This window comes from Anser cygnoides, chromosome 1, assembly GCF_040182565.1.
Source record: "Anser cygnoides isolate HZ-2024a breed goose chromosome 1, Taihu_goose_T2T_genome, whole genome shotgun sequence".
Taxonomy (NCBI): domain Eukaryota; kingdom Metazoa; phylum Chordata; class Aves; order Anseriformes; family Anatidae; genus Anser; species Anser cygnoides.
In genome coordinates, this window is record NC_089873.1 from 104,172,929 (window position 1) to 104,189,130 (window position 16,202).

A 16,202-nucleotide genomic window follows, 5' to 3' on the forward strand; every position below is an offset into this window, starting at 1 on the left:
CGGGCACGTCTCTGCCCGCAGCAGAATTACCGTTCCTATCTCCTGCAGAGTTCAGGGTCCCTCTTCACCAGTATGTCGGCGGCGCTCAGCTTCCCCCTGTCCCGCAGGTACCTCAGGACGTGAGGCCGTTGTCTCCAGGTGACCCTTACTCCGTACTCTTCCTCCGGAGTGTCTGTAACCAGTACTGCTGCCGCTTCCCCTCTCCCGCAGGGTTCACTGCCAGACGCCAACTCTCCTTCTGTTTGCCAGGCACAGCTACCGGTTCGCGACCGAGCGCTGCTGCATCTCCTGTTCCTTACAGGAGGCTCTGGAGTCCCAATATCTGGTGGGCTGAAGGCTTCTGGCTCCACAGGCTGAGGGACAGGCATTGACGGTGTTTCTTCACAGTTCTCTGAACTGGCTGCCTGAACGTTGCTTTTTGCTACTGTGCCATTCTTGCACCGGCTGTGAGAGTGCTGTGCGTTCTTCCCTGCATGATTCAGCACATCTGGGGAGCAGACTGCACATCCTTCTGAATTCTCAAAAGTTAAAGGAGGAAATTTGCAGGCTACAGGTCTTTGGCAAGCTCCCCTTGCACAAGGCAAACCATGGCCGGCATCCTGCTTCTGCGGTTTACAAGGACCACGATGCTTCTTCTGAAATGCTTTCAACACCAACGACTTAGTTGTTTCAAATTGTGCACACACCTGAAGGTCAAGACATAAGAAAAAACAAGAATTTTCTCTAAAGGAACGCCAACCTCATTCTGCTTCCCCACCCATCCCATCTTTCATCAGCGTGTTGACTAAATGCATAAGATGGTCTGCAGCAAAGCAAAACAGTCATTAACCTTGCTGGTAAGCATGAGACACCTCTGAACTTCAAAGTTATGTTCTGACACTTCGCTCTCTAAAGAAAGTGGGTAGCGAGTGAACTATCCTCTGGTAACACACAAAAGAACACAAGACTTCTGATTTAAAGAAAAATCTAAATCATCTTACTGGCATCTACACCTTTAACACCTGCAGATTTAAAATAGTTCAGACCTGGATCCTGTGTCCTTCTGTGTCTTAGCATAGCTGAATAAATTCAGTGAACCACATCCTCAGTGTTCCTGAACAGGTAGAGGTTCAATACAAAGTGATTTAAACAATACCCACTTCATTTCATCACCTTAGATTACGCTAATTAAGCCTTCAAAATATTCCCCCCAAACACCTTTGCCTCAATCACATAGTTAACCTCTATATTCTAGAAGAGCAGATCACTGGAACTGCCAATTCTAAAATCAGCTGTCCATAGAAGATGGTCAAAGTTAACAACCTGTATTTCCTTGAAAGACTGGGGACTCAAGACCTGAAAATCCTTCTGTTACAGTAGTCTTTATCTTCCTGGGTCTCAAAAGAAATTGTGGTTCAGTTTCTCACAATTTGTTTTTCCCTAAAGCATGCCAAACTGGCTTCTAGTTATGACAACCACAGACCCCTTTTAGCATTCTCATGTTACTACACAGTCCCTCAAAAAACTAAGTTCAGGTTAACTGCGGGTAGTGACTGTTGAATGCAAAGCCATTGTGCAGGAAAATAGAGCAATGATTCCCTAATAATTGTATCCCAGCACACACTTCAAAGAACATAGGTGAACCACACTGACTTCGAGGGTATGAATTCCTTACTTCAGAGAACACGTCAGGTAGACTTCACCTGGTATTAAAGACTTAAGATAACACCAAGATGAGCAGAAACTCAGCTGCACGGAAACGACTGACATCCATCTGCAGAAGAATCTGCAGGAAGTTACAAACTTACCAGGATTTTTCAAAGGGAATAATGTTTAGAAACAAAGAATAATGTGGACATTTTCATCTCTTCCAAACAAAAAACATACTTCTTCACAGTAGTTATTGCACACAGCATTACAGAAGCCATAGAGCTAACTCGCCAATATAAAAAGTAAAAAAATTGAGTATGTTCTACTTTAAGGTTAAAGCATAACAAAAACAAATCTAGGTCTCCAGGGTTAAAGGAATGTTTCTTGTACATTTGAAACCACACTTTTTGAGCCTGCTTTGTAAAGAATGCAGAATAACCTGAATTGGAAGGGACCCACAAGGATCATCAAGTCCAACTCCCGGGTCCCCAAAGGACCACCCAAAAAATCAGACCATATGTCTGAGAGTGTTGTCTGAATGCTTCTTAAACTCCATCAGACCTGGTGCTGTGACCACTTCCCTGGGGAGCCTGTTCCAGTGCCTGATGACCCTCCTGGTGAAGAACCTTTTCCTGATAGCCTGCCTGAACTGCCCCATCGCAGCTTCATGACATTTCCTCGGATCCTATTGCTGGTCACCAGAGAGAAGAGATCAGTGCCTGCCGTCCGCTTCCCTTGTGAGGAAGCTGTAGGGCGTGATGAGGTCTCCCCTCAATCTTCTCGAGACTGAAGAAACCAAGTGACTTTAGCGGCTCCATATACATCTTGTCCTCTAAACCCTTCACCATCTTTGTAGCCCTCAAAGCACAGAGACTCAAGCAGAAATAACACTTAAACAAAGCTCCCCTAGGAGATAACTATTGTTGGAACAGTGTGTGTATAGAGGAACATATATATAGGAACACACATATATAGGAACAGCCTGTCTTTGCAGCAGCCATTTACTTAAAAAAATATATCTTTGCATTACATAATATACGGACTATCTTGGGACACTGCAACAGTCCCTGCAATATTCTTTCAGACTAGAAAGAAGCCCATCAGAAGAACAATATGGAGAGAAACTATTCAAAACACACAGAATGGAAAATAAGGCAGGTTAAAACAAGTTATTTTGAAGTGAAGACCTCTGATCCCTAAAATTAGTAGTGTCAGATTTAAACAAAACAACTAGTATTTTAACATGTAACACTTAGATTTCAGCAATTTCAAGTAGCAAGGCAACAAAAAAAATTTACCCCAAAAATATTTATTATGTATAGGGTTTTCAGTTGCTACAGAAAGCATTTTCCTCATGAGAATTAGTTTTTCAGAAGACAAACAGAAATAGTAATCAGTATACACTGCACAGTGTTATGCCTTCACATACCCAAAATCTTGTTGTTTGTTTGTAATTAGAATGTGAAGCAACTCACATGTGCTCATTTATGCTTTAGGCATTTATAATCAATTCAGGTCCATGCTACTAATTTTGCGTATCCAGGACAGACAGCTTTCTTTTGAGTCTTGTGACTTGTGGGAGAAACTCTAACACTGTTGCTGTGGGACACAGGGGAAAGGATAACTTATACCAACCCAGGCAGCAGAGGTATTCTGGTCTATAGGTTTTGTAGGAACATGTCTTGGATTCTCAGCCAAAGGTTGTGGAGTTTCACAGCAATGGATGGGTCCCTCCCATGGTTCCTCAAGGAATACCAGTTCTGCCTTCCTGGCATTGCGAGTACGCTTCTTCGGAGGCATCAAAAGATATGGTAAAGCCACTTAGAAACCTCATGACGCTTGCGAGAACCAACTGGAGAAAGACAAAAGCACTCTGAGAAGATGCTAAAGAGCTCTCAAATCTGTAGAAGACAAATAAACGCATTTGAAGACAAGCCTGTTTGGAAAGCTCAGATATAAATTTTAAGAGAAATAAAACACACAACATTATCGTGTATACATCATCAATAGCTTTTAAGCTTTCTGTCAAATTCCAGGCAGATTTAGCAAATGCACCAGAGAACAGATAATTAAAATGTTCTGAAGCTTCACAAAAGCAGATAGCCAAATATGTTGGGGCAGACAGTCAGACAAACAAAATAAAAATGCTGTAGCTGCAGAAGGAGTTCTGAAGTGGCATTCTGCACAAGCCTCAACATTATAGGAAAGACCAGTTTCTTACAAAAATACATATTTTAAATACACAAGCCTGACAAACTTGCATAGGCACTTTCATAAAGATATTTTAGAAGTAATTTGAAAGACATCCATATGTGATAAGACCTGACTAAAATACTGAAATATAGAACCAACTATGTTCAGAACTAGCTTGGTTACTGACAATTTTAAGGAAATTAAAAAATGCTGAGAGAGAAGAAAAAAAAAACAAAACGAACAAATGTTTGCAATGGGATTCAGTTGACCTGCTTAATCCTCTGTGACAAGTCAGCTATCTAGAAGACTTAAATAATTTCTTCACATCAACTCAGTACCTAACCTAGTTACCACTGAAGAACGATTTAAGAATTGGAAACCAGAAACTTAATCTATAAAATTGGTGTATAAGGCCGTACTACTCAGAATTCTTTCAATTTCTAGCTGCTACTTATCCATACGGTTTCATTTCGGAAAGTTTAAGTTTTTAAATACTTGATGTTTCCCTCCTGCGTTATAGGTATCTTGCACGATTACTTTTACCTAGCAAATATCTTGTAAACGAACGTAAATAAACGTTCTGCTACCAGAGGAGCAGAACCACCGCACGGCCCCCTCAGCAGCTCCCTACCAACACACGGCCTTGGCGTTGCCTAACGGCCCCCGAGCGTCTCGGCCGCCCCCCTCGGGCCCAGGGCCGCTCTCCTGACGCAAACCGGCGCAAACGGCCTCGGCCGCGCTCCGGATCCGGATCCGGCTCCGAATCGGGATCCGCCTCCCGCCGCCAGCCCGGGCGCAGCCCCTCATTGGCCCAGGCGGGCACGTGACGGCCGCGAGCCGCCGGGCGCCAAATTCAAACAGGGAGCCGAGCCGTGCCGCGGGGCGGCGGGGCCGGCAGCGCCGCCGGGGCTCCCTCCGCCCTCCCTCCCTCCGCGACTCCGGCCCGGCCCGGCGGTGAGTGCTGCCCGCCCGCTGCCGCCGCCTCGGAGGCTCTTCCGGGGAGAGGGGGGTGCCCGGGCCTGGCCCCGGGGCAGCGGCCGGGGCTCACCGGGAGGAGAGGGGGGTGCGGGGGTGAGGCCTCCCCGGGGGCCTCGGGGAGGGAGCGGGGCTCTGGGTGCTGCAGGCTGCCTGTGGGGGTCAGCAGCTCTGCCTCCGGCCGCCGGGCGGCCCCGACCCCAACGCTCCTGCCACGCAGGGCACCGACTCCGCTTTTTGTCCCCGGGGCTCTATTTTGTACCCGCGCAGGTGACTTACTGACAGGTTTCTTGCTTACTAGCTGGCCCCGTCAAATCCACGGATGCAGAATGCCTTCTTTGTTGTTGCTGGGTGTTTCTATTCTGCCTGTCTTCCCTAACGATAAATAGTAAGCACAACTTGCGTGCTCTCGTTCTGTTATAGTTTGCTGCAAGAAGCAATCTCCCCATGTATTTCGTGAATGGCATGGTATTTATAAGCGGTGTACGCAGAAGGTGCACGCAGCATCTTACCCTGAAAGCAGTGTCTCTGAATTTTTATCTCTACTCCTTTTGACTTAATAACCTAAATCGTTTGTTATCTAAAAGTTTGGAATTTGAATTGTATGCTGCCCTATGACAAGTTTGTCTAATGCTACAGAACTCTACAGAAGCAATGACTGGAGCATTTACTTCACATTTATTTTAAAGTACCTAGCTTCTGTTGCTTTTATTATGTGCTCTTATAGTGTCCAGGGCAATCTCTGCTGCCCAATTCTTATACCACCTGCTAAATCCCCCTTTCTCTCATGTTGCGTGATCTGCTTACAGCAATAAGATGTAAGGATCAGGACTGCTATTTCTGTGTTATAGCTTCTCATCCCTCCAGCTTGCTGACTGATGCTGATCAAGCCACTTTACAGCTAAGTCTTAGCATCCCTTTCTGTAAAGCAGATACGTGTACTTTCCTTCCTTGTTAAGTACTCTATGACTCTGAACTTCTGATATAAATTATCTGCTTTGCAAATCTCTCTCCTGTCCTGCTCACACAAAATGTGGATAAAAGAAATACAGTACTATTTTCCCAAAGGCTGGTCAATCTTGTTAAAAGTTTTCAATTCTGATTTTTCTTTTTTTTTTTTCCTAGCAGTGTAATACTTGGTGATTATACGTGTGCTGTGGAAGGCCTGGGGTGATTTGCTGCCTCTTTCTTTTCTATTCCTGCCACCTGCACTCTTATGTTATATCTCTTGTTTTGCAGGACTTATTCTTCTCATTTTCAATGGAGAGTGACTGTACAGATCAATGATGAGGACCAGCCCTCGCAGGCCCTTAATTCTCAAAAGACGGAAACTGGCCCTTCCACAGAAGGATGCACCCAGTACCTCAGCAAGAGATGAGCACAATGGTCAGGGACAAAAGACATCTAAGCAGGAACACAGCCAAGAGGACCAGCATGACAGCCAAGGCAGAGACAAAATGGACTCTGGCCTGCAGAAATTCCCAGCAGGAATAAAAATAATCAACCATCCTACCATGCCCAACACGCAAGTGGTGGCCATCCCTACAAATGCTGATATTCAGAGCATCATAGAAGCCCTTACAGCAAAAGGAAAAGAATGTGGAAATAATGGGCCCAACAAGTTCATTCTCATTAGCAGTGGGGGCACCTCTTGTTCATCAGGTTCAGGACTGTCGCAGCATCACCCCTCAGAGAAACCCAGTGCAGCGATCAAGGCTGCCGATGGCGAAGTAAGAGAGAAGAATGTCATGCAGACACCTGGTCTTGCAGGAGGGACAACACTCTGGCATTCAGGAGTTGACTCTGTGGTTGCACAGGAACAGGAGAGCAACAGTATGTAACTCTTACCCTTTTCTTCATCGTGATAGATGGGCAAAGGGGTGCGAAGTGGGGCAATGAGCATAGTGCTTGCATCTCAGTATGCAGTAAATTATTAAGTTATTTACAAAATAGCTGTACATACGAAGTGAAATCTGAATGATCTCAGTAGATACATTTTTGGTGGTAGAGGCAGGTCTGGCATATGAAGGTGTGTAGCAAAGCAAAATTTTAGTGCTGAGAGAAAAAGAAGTGGGGATGGTTTAAGGGAATCTAGTCTAATAGAACAAAATACTAAGCAAAGAGGTGGTGGATGGAATCAAGACTAGCATGAAGTACCCTAGTCAGTGACAAAACATAGGAGCCTAGAGCTTTCAGAGAGAAGTGTTTCCCATCCTTTAATAACTAAGTGGCAAGTCTGTTTTTTCTTGACTGTCTCATGAAGCTGATGGGCAAATGTTAAAAGTGGGATGGGTTTTACTTTGACTTACTGCTCAAATCATATTTGTATTTGTAACTTAAAATATCTATGTAGCTTTTGTCTGTGGCAAATCTTATCCCGCTGCCTGACAGGAACCCATAGACTGTTCCAGTAGCTGTATTGTTACAAACAGCCTCACCAGAAACAATAAAACTGCACTAGTTTTCCATTGTTGCTATTGAAAAACCCTGAAGACATGGAGCTTCTGACTTAGGTCTTGTGCTTAGTCTTTCTTTTGTAGTTTATGCCACCTTTTTCCTTGGCCTTTGCTTACTGGGTTCATCTTTTAGCTGAAAATTCTTGAATTCTTGAAGTACTGGAGTTAACACTGTCCTGTTTTGATTGAGAGCAATAGTCTGGTTTGAATGTTTTTTTTTGTGTTTTTTTTTTTTTTTAAGGCTTCAGCTTTTTTCAGGAATTGGGCAGATTCTCATACAATCAGGAATTTAAGGTATATGCACAAGAAGCTTTAGCTTTGCAATGTTATCTTGTCCCTATCGTGACACAGGGATACCTTTCTGAGCAGTGTGATTAGTGCCTTCCATTTGGCATTAAGGTGAAGGAAGAGGATTACTTATGAGTAAGCAGAGTTATGGGCTTGTTATCCCGACAGGCAGTGGCGAGACAATGAGCTCTGTGCTGGATAATAGTCTCACTAACATCCAGTGGTTGGGGAAGATGAGAACTGATGGACTAAGTCCCTGTTCTGTGAAGCAAGATACGGAGAAAGAGAACCAGATACCTCTGCAGGAAAAAATCAAGGTAAGCAGGCGAAGGCAACATAGTGTGCACTGAAACTTTTGATAGGGATGCAATTCATGTGGATTAGAAGACTTGCAAGAACTAGATGTGATCCACTCTAAGTAATCTAAGATTGCCTTTTACTGTTTTTGAATAGCAGGACATGGATTATCCAGCTCTTTTTGTCAGCTCTTTGAGCACTCATGTATTGTTTCTTCTGTCTCAGACTGAAGAAGATTCTGCTGCTGTTGCCATTCCTACCTCCTCTTCCTCCTCCTCCTCCTCCTGGCAGGATTCGGTGTCAGAAAGACCTCCTTACTCGTACATGGCCATGATCCAGTTTGCCATCAATAGCACTGAGAGGAAGCGTATGACTCTGAAGGACATCTATACCTGGATTGAGGATCATTTCCCGTATTTTAAACATGTGGCTAAGCCAGGTTGGAAGGTAACAAGTAGGCCCTCAAGTTGCTGTGGGCCTCAGGGTGATGCAGTCATAAGCTTTCTGGGTGAAAATGAAAAGTTGTTCCCCAGCCTACAGAGCAAGATGGAAATTAATTTAAACATCCCACCCCAAATACTCTCTCATTCCAGGCATTCCCTCTTCAACTTCTTGTATCCTTTTTCTCATGCTACATAGGCAAGGTGGTGGGATGTTTGATCATTGGAGTAAGAATAGGGTTCTCAAGAGTAAAGAGAATAAGAGACTTATGGTAAGGTTGGCTGGGTATGCAGTGAATATGAATGTCCACATTGTCTGGACTTCGGAATGGAATCTCCTCTGCCAGAGCAGTTGTGTCTGAAGTAAGCCCTACAGTGCTGATAACAAAACTTCTGCTGTTCAATTTCCCCCCTTGTTCCTTTTTCTCTAGAACTCCATACGGCACAACCTGTCCCTTCATGATATGTTTGTCCGTGAGACATCTGCTAATGGTAAAATCTCATTTTGGACTATTCACCCTGATGCCAACCGTTGCCTAACATTGGACCAAGTGTTTAAGGTGAGTGCCTCATGCAGAGAAAATGGAGCAGCCTATCCAGTCCATGCTAGACAGGCACCTTAATTTAAAGGGAAATTTAAGCTACTTTGACATCAGCTTCTCTATAAAAGCTGGACTCAGTCACTTCTCCTGACAAACAGATGAACTCAATTTGAAAGAAGTGCTGTGGCTTTTGCTGCTGGAGCTCTTCTGAGATGTATTTTATTCTTCAGGTGGTGTACCAAATGTAATAGTGACTTAGTTCAACCTGTTTCCATGGGCCTGCAACAAACTTCCAGTGAGAAGTTTTCCACTGAAGTGGTCTAACAGTTCTTGTGTTGACTAGACAGCCACAGGATGGAATTGTACTATCCCAGCTAGATATTTTAGGAAGTACCTTTTTTGTAGAAGCAACAGCTTGCAAATCTAGTACAGGTGTGTTTAGTCTTTTGTGTTTTCTGCAGTGGGTGGGCAGATTTACTCTTTGGTTTGCTTGGATTATACAAAGTTAAACTGTCCCGTTTTCCCCCCCCCCTTTGGTTGATAACTTCCTCTTATTTTCTTATTTTTCTCCCTCTCAATGCCTTGTTGCTACCAGCCGCTGGACTTGGGGTCACCAACATCGCCTGAGCACTCTGAATCAGTAAGACTTTCCCCCTGGTTCGGGGCTTGAGCTTCCGTTCTCCTCTTGCCCGTCATTGAAGGAAAGGATGAGAGATCTGGGGAGGGGGGACTGGGTCACTGCTGCACCTGGTCATATGCTCTGTGCACACCCTTCCTGGGGAAAGGTGTTGAGCCAAAGGTTAATTGCCTTCAGGTGATATGTTCTCTCTACAGCTTGGCTAGAGCTGTACAACTTCGAGCAACTAAAAATCTACTGCTGAAATAGGTTGCAGTGGGCACCAGCAGGCTTCAGAAAAAGCTGAGACAGGGTTTGGGTACAGTCCTCATCTGTGGCAGCAGTCCCACTCTGTTCTGGGTCTCACAACCAGAGAGAATGGGATCTCTCTGTGCTCCTTGTTTCGTTTGGAACCCAGCTGCACTGTGACTCTCAGGAGGATAAACCCATTTGCTGTCTCTTGCATTCAGCAATTTTAACAATGATGGATTTACAATGAGCCAGTAAGACACTTTTCTGTTACCACTATAGTCTTGGCCCTCATTCCATCTGCTTTGACCTCTAATTCCTGTGTTGCCTCTGATATTCCACTTGAACTTCAGGTCTACGGTTTGTATGGAAATCAAATACACGATAAATGTATGCTATTCAACTTTCCTCAGGCGCTGAGGACACTGAAACAAGGTCAATTCTACAGCAGAGTCCACAGCTGGATCAGCTATCTTGTGCCATTTCTTTCTTTTTGACTGGTAGCTAGCTTTGAGATGGCATGACCACAAAACAGCAAGTGTTGCAGAGAGAGAGACAGCATGATTGCTGGGTGCTAACAGCTGCTTTTCCTGTAATTAGCTCAGCACAGGCTTCTGGATTTGCAGTTCTGAATGAGACAACGGAATAAATATGAATTCTTCTCTTTAAATCTTTTCCTCCTTCCTCTCGTCTTCCTTATTTTACAATGTCTACAGCAGCAAAAGAGACATGTTCCAGATCCCCAGAAGAATATGGGAGGCAGCAGCAAAACTGAACCCCAGAATGCACGTAAGTGTCTACATCAGCCTAGGCCAAAGAGAATCATTCTCATAAGTCTTAGGACATAGATAAATCTCGTATTCTCTTATATATTCTTATAATATATTATATATTCTTATATATTCTCTCATAATCTCTTATAGATAAATCTCAAAAACTCTCCCAGATTCTCGTAGGAATAAAGTAGAAATTGTTATCCAGCTTTGCCTGCTTACAGACTTCCTACAGCTGCTCCCATCTGTCAGGTTTAAAGCTGAAGGTAGAGCTACAGTCTCTTTGAGCACCCAGTTCCCTTCCATCCTCTCTAACTGAGTGAGAGCAGAGCTTGCCCCAACTTGAGGACTAGGATCTGTATGAGAGGCTGTATTTTCCTCTTCATCAGGCCTTCTGGCTTGGGGTTTGTATCCTCAAAACTAACAGAGAAGGCAGGTGAAGCTATCTCTGATCAAATGGTTATTTGGGGGTATTTAGAAGCACTTTCTGTTAGGTATCTGATTTTCCCGAGGTGGTAGAAGGGCAGGAGGCTAACAAATCAATTCTTTTCCCTTCCAGGCCGAAAGATGAAGCCTTTGCTTCCTCGCATCAATTCCTACCTGGTTCCAATCCAGTTTCCTGTGAGTCAGCCTCTTGTGTTGCAGCCTTCTATGAAGGTTCCTCTGTCCATGGCACAGGGAGCATCCCTCAACAGCTCAGAGACCTTCCAATGCAATAAACGCGTGCGCATTGCTCCAAAGGTTGTTTTTAATTCTTGCTTTTGGGGAAATGGGATGGAATGGGGTGTGTTGTATTTTGTTTTCTCCATAGCTGTTGTTTTCCATGGACTGCGTTCTTTACATGGTTCCTTTGTGTATCTTTACTGGGTCCTCCAAGCCTGTAAGTTTATGGCTAAGAACTAGCCAGTGGCAATCCTTGCTGTCCTTTTCTGTCTCTAGGGTCACTGTTAACTGCTAGTTGACTTGCTGTTAAGGACGTTACTTTAATTCAGTGGAGGCGTGGGCACTCTGGACTGAATGGTCCAGACTGTCTTTTTCTGCTGCTCAGATGTGAATAAGTAGGAATGGGAAAAATAGCTTTGTTCTGCCCCTAAAGCACTCAGAATTTCATAGCTCTGAAGAGCCAGCCCTAATATAGGGCACTGCTTTTGAAAGAGCATTTACTTGCATGTAGACTCTTCCCAGAGATTTTCAGTATCTATTTGTCAGTTGTGGAGTTCTCAGTTATTCTGGGCTGAAGAAAAAACAGCTATTAAACAGGGCTTACTCTTCACATCTTACTGACTCACTGTCTTGGATGCTTAGGCATTGTCAAGCTTTTCCATCCTGTCTAACCTTAATCCTGTTTTCCTTCTTGTTCCTGTTGCTTTATATTCTCTCCTGCTGTGATTTGTCTTTCCCTCATATGTTTTTTTTCTTCTAATAACCTCTATTTTTTTTTCTTTTTTCCTTGGTTTCTGGGAAAGCTGTCCCCACTCATTTTGTCATTGCACATGTACGTAATGTAAGGAGGAATCAAAACCATAAATACTTGGCTCTTCTCCTGCCTGTCCTTCTAGAAATTGCTCATTGCAGAAGTACTCTGAAGGGCATGACTTCGAGTCACTTAGCTAAAACCCTTCCCATTGTGATCTGTAGGCTTCTCTGTATCATTTTCACTGGGAGAGCAATGTTTATCTGTTGCTATTGCTATTTTTTTTGCTATTTTTTCCCATTTTACCTGTTCTGCTGTACTTTACTACTAGTCTTTCTTTTTTTTTTCTTCCACTACCATTTGTATTTTAAATGGGTTAGATCCTTGTTTACTGACTGCATATCATTTTCTTTTCTTTGTAGATGTCACTCTCTATGGATGAGTCATCCTCTTTGCCTGTGGCTATTGTCAAGGAAGAGAGTCAATGTGATGAAGGCCTATTTTCTCAAACCCATTCTTTAAAGGAGAGCAGCTCCCAACCCGGTGAGGAATTGGCTTCTTTCCCTGAGACTCCCTGTATAAAAGAGGAGGAGGTCTCACAGCTGGATGACTGGTTGTCCCCCTTTGCCTCAACCCTAACTGTAAAGGAAGAGCCAGCCTTGTTCCTCCCAGTCTCAGCTGCAACTGAGAAGAAACATTTCACCGTACTGAAGTCACCATCTAAGAGTTTTTCTGACACGTTAGTTATAAAGAGACGTGAGAGGCGGGAAATGAGCAGATCCAGAAGGAAACAGCACCTAGCACTACCTTGCTCTGAAGAGCCTGTCCTTATTTTGCCAGAGAGCAATGACTTTGACCCTTTCCGGTTAGGGGCAGACTTACCCTTCCTGCAGGAAAGCCAGCCTCCAGAGAATGTATCACAGCTCAGCTGCCTGCAGGGGGAAGAGGGGCCTTTCAAAACACCAGTCAAAGAGATGTTCAGCAAATTGCCAGTTTCTTCCACTCCCAGCAAAGTCCCAGCAAATACTACTCCCCCACTAGGAGGCCTTGATCCCTGGAAGTCTGCATCGTTAGCCAAGGGAAGTAATGAGCTGGATTTCAGTCCAGTGAGAACCCTTCAGTTGCCATTCACACCCCTCCAGGAGAACCAGGACTTGCTGGGTTTTAACAGCACACCCCTTAAAAATCCTCTCTTTGAGTCCCCTCGGGAACTGCTCAATACAGAATCAAGTGACATGGTGCATGGCCCCCTCACAAGCTCTCCAGCTTTTACTCATGAATCTACCAAGCAGTTGCCTGTTGAACTGCCAACCTCCGGCTTTGCTGAAAACCGGTCACTCATGGAGGGCCTGATCTTGGACACTATGAATGACAGTTTGAGCAAAATCCTTCTAGATATCAGCTTTCCTGGTCTTGAGGATGAAAACTTAGGAACGGACATTAGTTGGTCTCAGCTTATACCTGAACTGAAGTAAACTGGCCAGAGGGCTGAATTTGGCTTATTTTGATATTATAGAAAGCACTCTCCTCTTCTGAGATCTATTCACATAGTCTAAAAAGACTGTCTGCTTTTGACGAATTCCCTCGTTTGTGGGAATAGTGGGCACTATTGACTCCTGCTAAGCTGGGAGACAGGCCCATTGGCTGCTATGAACTCCCTTTTTGAGCTGCAATAGACTATTTATGTGGGATAAGATAGCCTCTCTTCAAGGACTCTCATCTTTAGTACCAGGTTAGAGAGGTTCTTTCAGGAAAACATCTAGATAGACCCTGAAGGGAATTGGCTACTCAAGGGATCAGAGAGATATACTCCTGAGTTATGTCCAATAGGAAAGGCCCTGAGAACTTCCTCCTCATTCTGTCCTTAATTCCCTTTGCTTTGTTCTCGTCTTATTTAGCATCTTTTGTGTAGTTCTAATGGCTGTAAATATTGTACATTCCTTAAACTAGCTCTTAATTATAATAGTAATTTTATTCTTGTAGGATTATCATGGGAATATTTGGGCTGGTAAAGGGTTTAACTTAGTCTTGTCCATATGTCCCACTTGTCCTGTACTCTTCTACTCTAGATGAGAGCCCAAAATACTATTTTCTTCTTTGACCTAAGAAACCCATTGGCCTAGGCTGTTTTGCATGTTGCAGGCACACAGATCTGAAAAATCATCTATACGTGACTGAGTGACGGCTCAAGTTAAACATAACCTAGGGGACTAGGTAGAGTCACTGTTGCAGTAAGATGGGCTTTTACTGAATGGTTAAACCAGTCCTCATTATATCATCAGTTGAAAAATGTTTTTAAAAAAATAATAAAATACCAATATTGGCAAGTGAATGCCAACATTTTCACTGAAAAGTGACCTCTGGAAACACAAGGTATGTTTCTAAGTGCAATAGGGTGACTCATCCCAGTTCTCTAAAACTCGTATCAAAAGAGGAAATTGGTATGGAAAAAACCTAATCCTTCTGCTTACAGTCAAATGATGGCTCACGCATCTACGTATGCAATAAAGTTTCTCTGGGAGCACAGCTGAGTGTTGTCTTTACTGCTGCCGCTTTTAGTAACATGCTTAGGCTGGACCATGGTATGAACAGTTAATTATTTTTTTTTTTTTTTTTGCTTGCCTAACACACATGCTTTAGCCCTGGATCTGAGTTCTGGAAATAAGGCTAGATTGCTCTGGGGGAGGAGAGGATCAATGGGAAGAGGATGTGTTTAGTACTGCTTTGCATTTAGAAGAATCATTTCATGTACAGGTGATGCTTTAATAGAAAGGGTTGTTTATAAAATAGTTTCAGTAGTAGGCTAGGCAACCACAGCCATTACCTGGGCAAACTGTTCGATTTATGTATTGGCCAGTGTTTGCAAGGGGTTAGTAGGAGCACATTGCCTCAAATGATTCCACAAAGTGAGATTCCTTGGTACAGTGCCAATGATAGTCCATGAAAATATCTTACAGCCTAACATCAGGAAGTTATGAAATTTTCTTTCACCCCCAGGCAACATGGTTTCTTAAAATCTTTTTTCTATCTGAAGCACTGACGACGGGAACAAAATTATTTTGAGTCATAGAGCACAAAAAGGTAGAAAAAGAAAGCAAAGCAAAGAGGAAGAGAGAGGCCAAGCATGTACTAATGGCATTTTACCCACTGCTGTATCAAAAGAAGCAGCTCCAATAGAGAAGCTGAGGGAAAGTGCATTAGTTTATATTCCCTATTTTGGAATTTAGGACATGCTTGGTGCTTGTCTGATCTCAGGTCTGTCTTGTTCAGTGATGTGGTACAAAACATGATTAAATAAAACAACACAAAACAAGAAACAACAAATCCATTTTTGGTGGGCTAGAGAACTACAGGTCTGTGGGGATCAGTGTGTTGTTTTTTGTTCGGTTTTGATTTCATTTCTTACTTCTGTTAGACAACAGTTAGTTTATGCCTGCAGTGCAGGACCTCATTTTTGTTTCCACTCTATTGAAAGAATTTTTTATCTAAATGTTATACAAATATGGCTAATCATTGTATGAATTCTTTTAAGCTTTTATTTTCAACCACGGGCAACATAAGTGCAGTCTAGATCAGTGAGAATCTACTGTGCATTTTTCTGTTGTCATCATTTTCTGTTTGTCTTCATTTTTTATAAGTTTACAGTTCTTAATTTTTAGTCCATCCTTCTTATTAACAAACAAAAAAAACGACTATAGCTTTACAGTCCACCTTTGTTCTTTTTCTTGTATGTATTTTCTTCAACACAGTTACTTTTTTTCTGTCATCCACGTGTTTAATGGGCAGACTTGTAGCAGTAACCCACTGCTTCTGCTGTCACTGCCTACATTCTCAAAGGACTGAGAACTGAGTATTATCCTATGCTATTACTACTCTTAATTCCTACAGCAAAGATTGAAATATTTTTTTTCTATATGTGTAAACCATGGGAAGGAAATCAGAAAAAGGGCCAAATACTCCTATTGCCAATATTCTCAGCTGTGCTATCCTGTTCCCAGCAGCAGGGTGCTTTTTCTGTCCTCATTGGGTAAGTAATCAGGACGTTTTCAGTATTACTCAGGCCATCTTGACCTTACCACATCACAGTTGGTTACTTGACTCCTTCCTTTATATCATATACCTTTTATTGGTGTTGATGGGTAAACCCTTATGTTGTGAGTCAGAAACATAGAAACTTAATCTGAAACATTAGAACACCACCGGCAGACTAGTTTCTGTATTTTCTAAATGCAAAGCAATTTCCACTCAACATTTCTTCTGTCATCCATAAACATAAGAGCAGAAATTTACTACATGCATGTTTTTAAAAATTGCAGTTCTCTCACATGCA

At 43.2% G+C, this 16,202-nt stretch overlaps 3 protein-coding genes across 7 annotated transcripts in view; 1 reads left to right on the forward strand and 2 right to left on the reverse strand.

Annotated features, from left to right (window-relative positions):
- Positions 1-251, reverse strand: part of TULP3 (TUB like protein 3) — a 35,999-nt gene extending 35,748 nt beyond the window's left edge. Inside the window, exon 1 of the mRNA XM_013199961.3 lies at positions 31-251. The gene's annotated coding sequence lies outside the window, so the exon portion shown is untranslated. The remainder of the gene's footprint in view (positions 1-30) is intronic.
- Positions 36-4,600, reverse strand: RHNO1 (RAD9-HUS1-RAD1 interacting nuclear orphan 1). Its single transcript, XM_013199964.3, has 3 exons — positions 4,454-4,600; positions 3,265-3,481; positions 36-686 (listed from the first exon to the last, which is right to left on the reverse strand). The coding sequence occupies exons 2-3, from the start codon at positions 3,427-3,429 to the stop codon at positions 36-38; spliced, it is 816 nt and encodes a 271-aa protein (XP_013055418.2). The 5' UTR covers positions 3,430-3,481; positions 4,454-4,600.
- Positions 681-14,398, forward strand: FOXM1 (forkhead box M1). 5 transcript variants are annotated; one of them, XM_067005252.1, is made up of 9 exons: positions 681-836; positions 6,037-6,630; positions 7,710-7,858; positions 8,064-8,285; positions 8,710-8,838; positions 9,416-9,460; positions 10,402-10,474; positions 11,018-11,199; positions 12,295-14,398. In XM_067005252.1, exons 2-9 carry the CDS (start codon positions 6,081-6,083, stop codon positions 13,345-13,347), a joined length of 2,403 nt encoding a protein of 800 aa, XP_066861353.1. In that variant the 5' UTR covers positions 681-836; positions 6,037-6,080; the 3' UTR covers positions 13,348-14,398. The 5 variants fall into 5 exon arrangements, with proteins under 5 accessions (XP_066861353.1, XP_066861358.1, XP_066861364.1 ...); XM_067005257.1 differs by lacking the exon at positions 681-836 and adding an exon at positions 4,642-4,776 and having other exon boundaries at positions 10,405-10,474; XM_048054443.2 differs by lacking the exon at positions 681-836 and adding an exon at positions 4,643-4,776.
- The last annotated feature ends 1,804 nt before the right edge of the window (positions 14,399-16,202 follow it).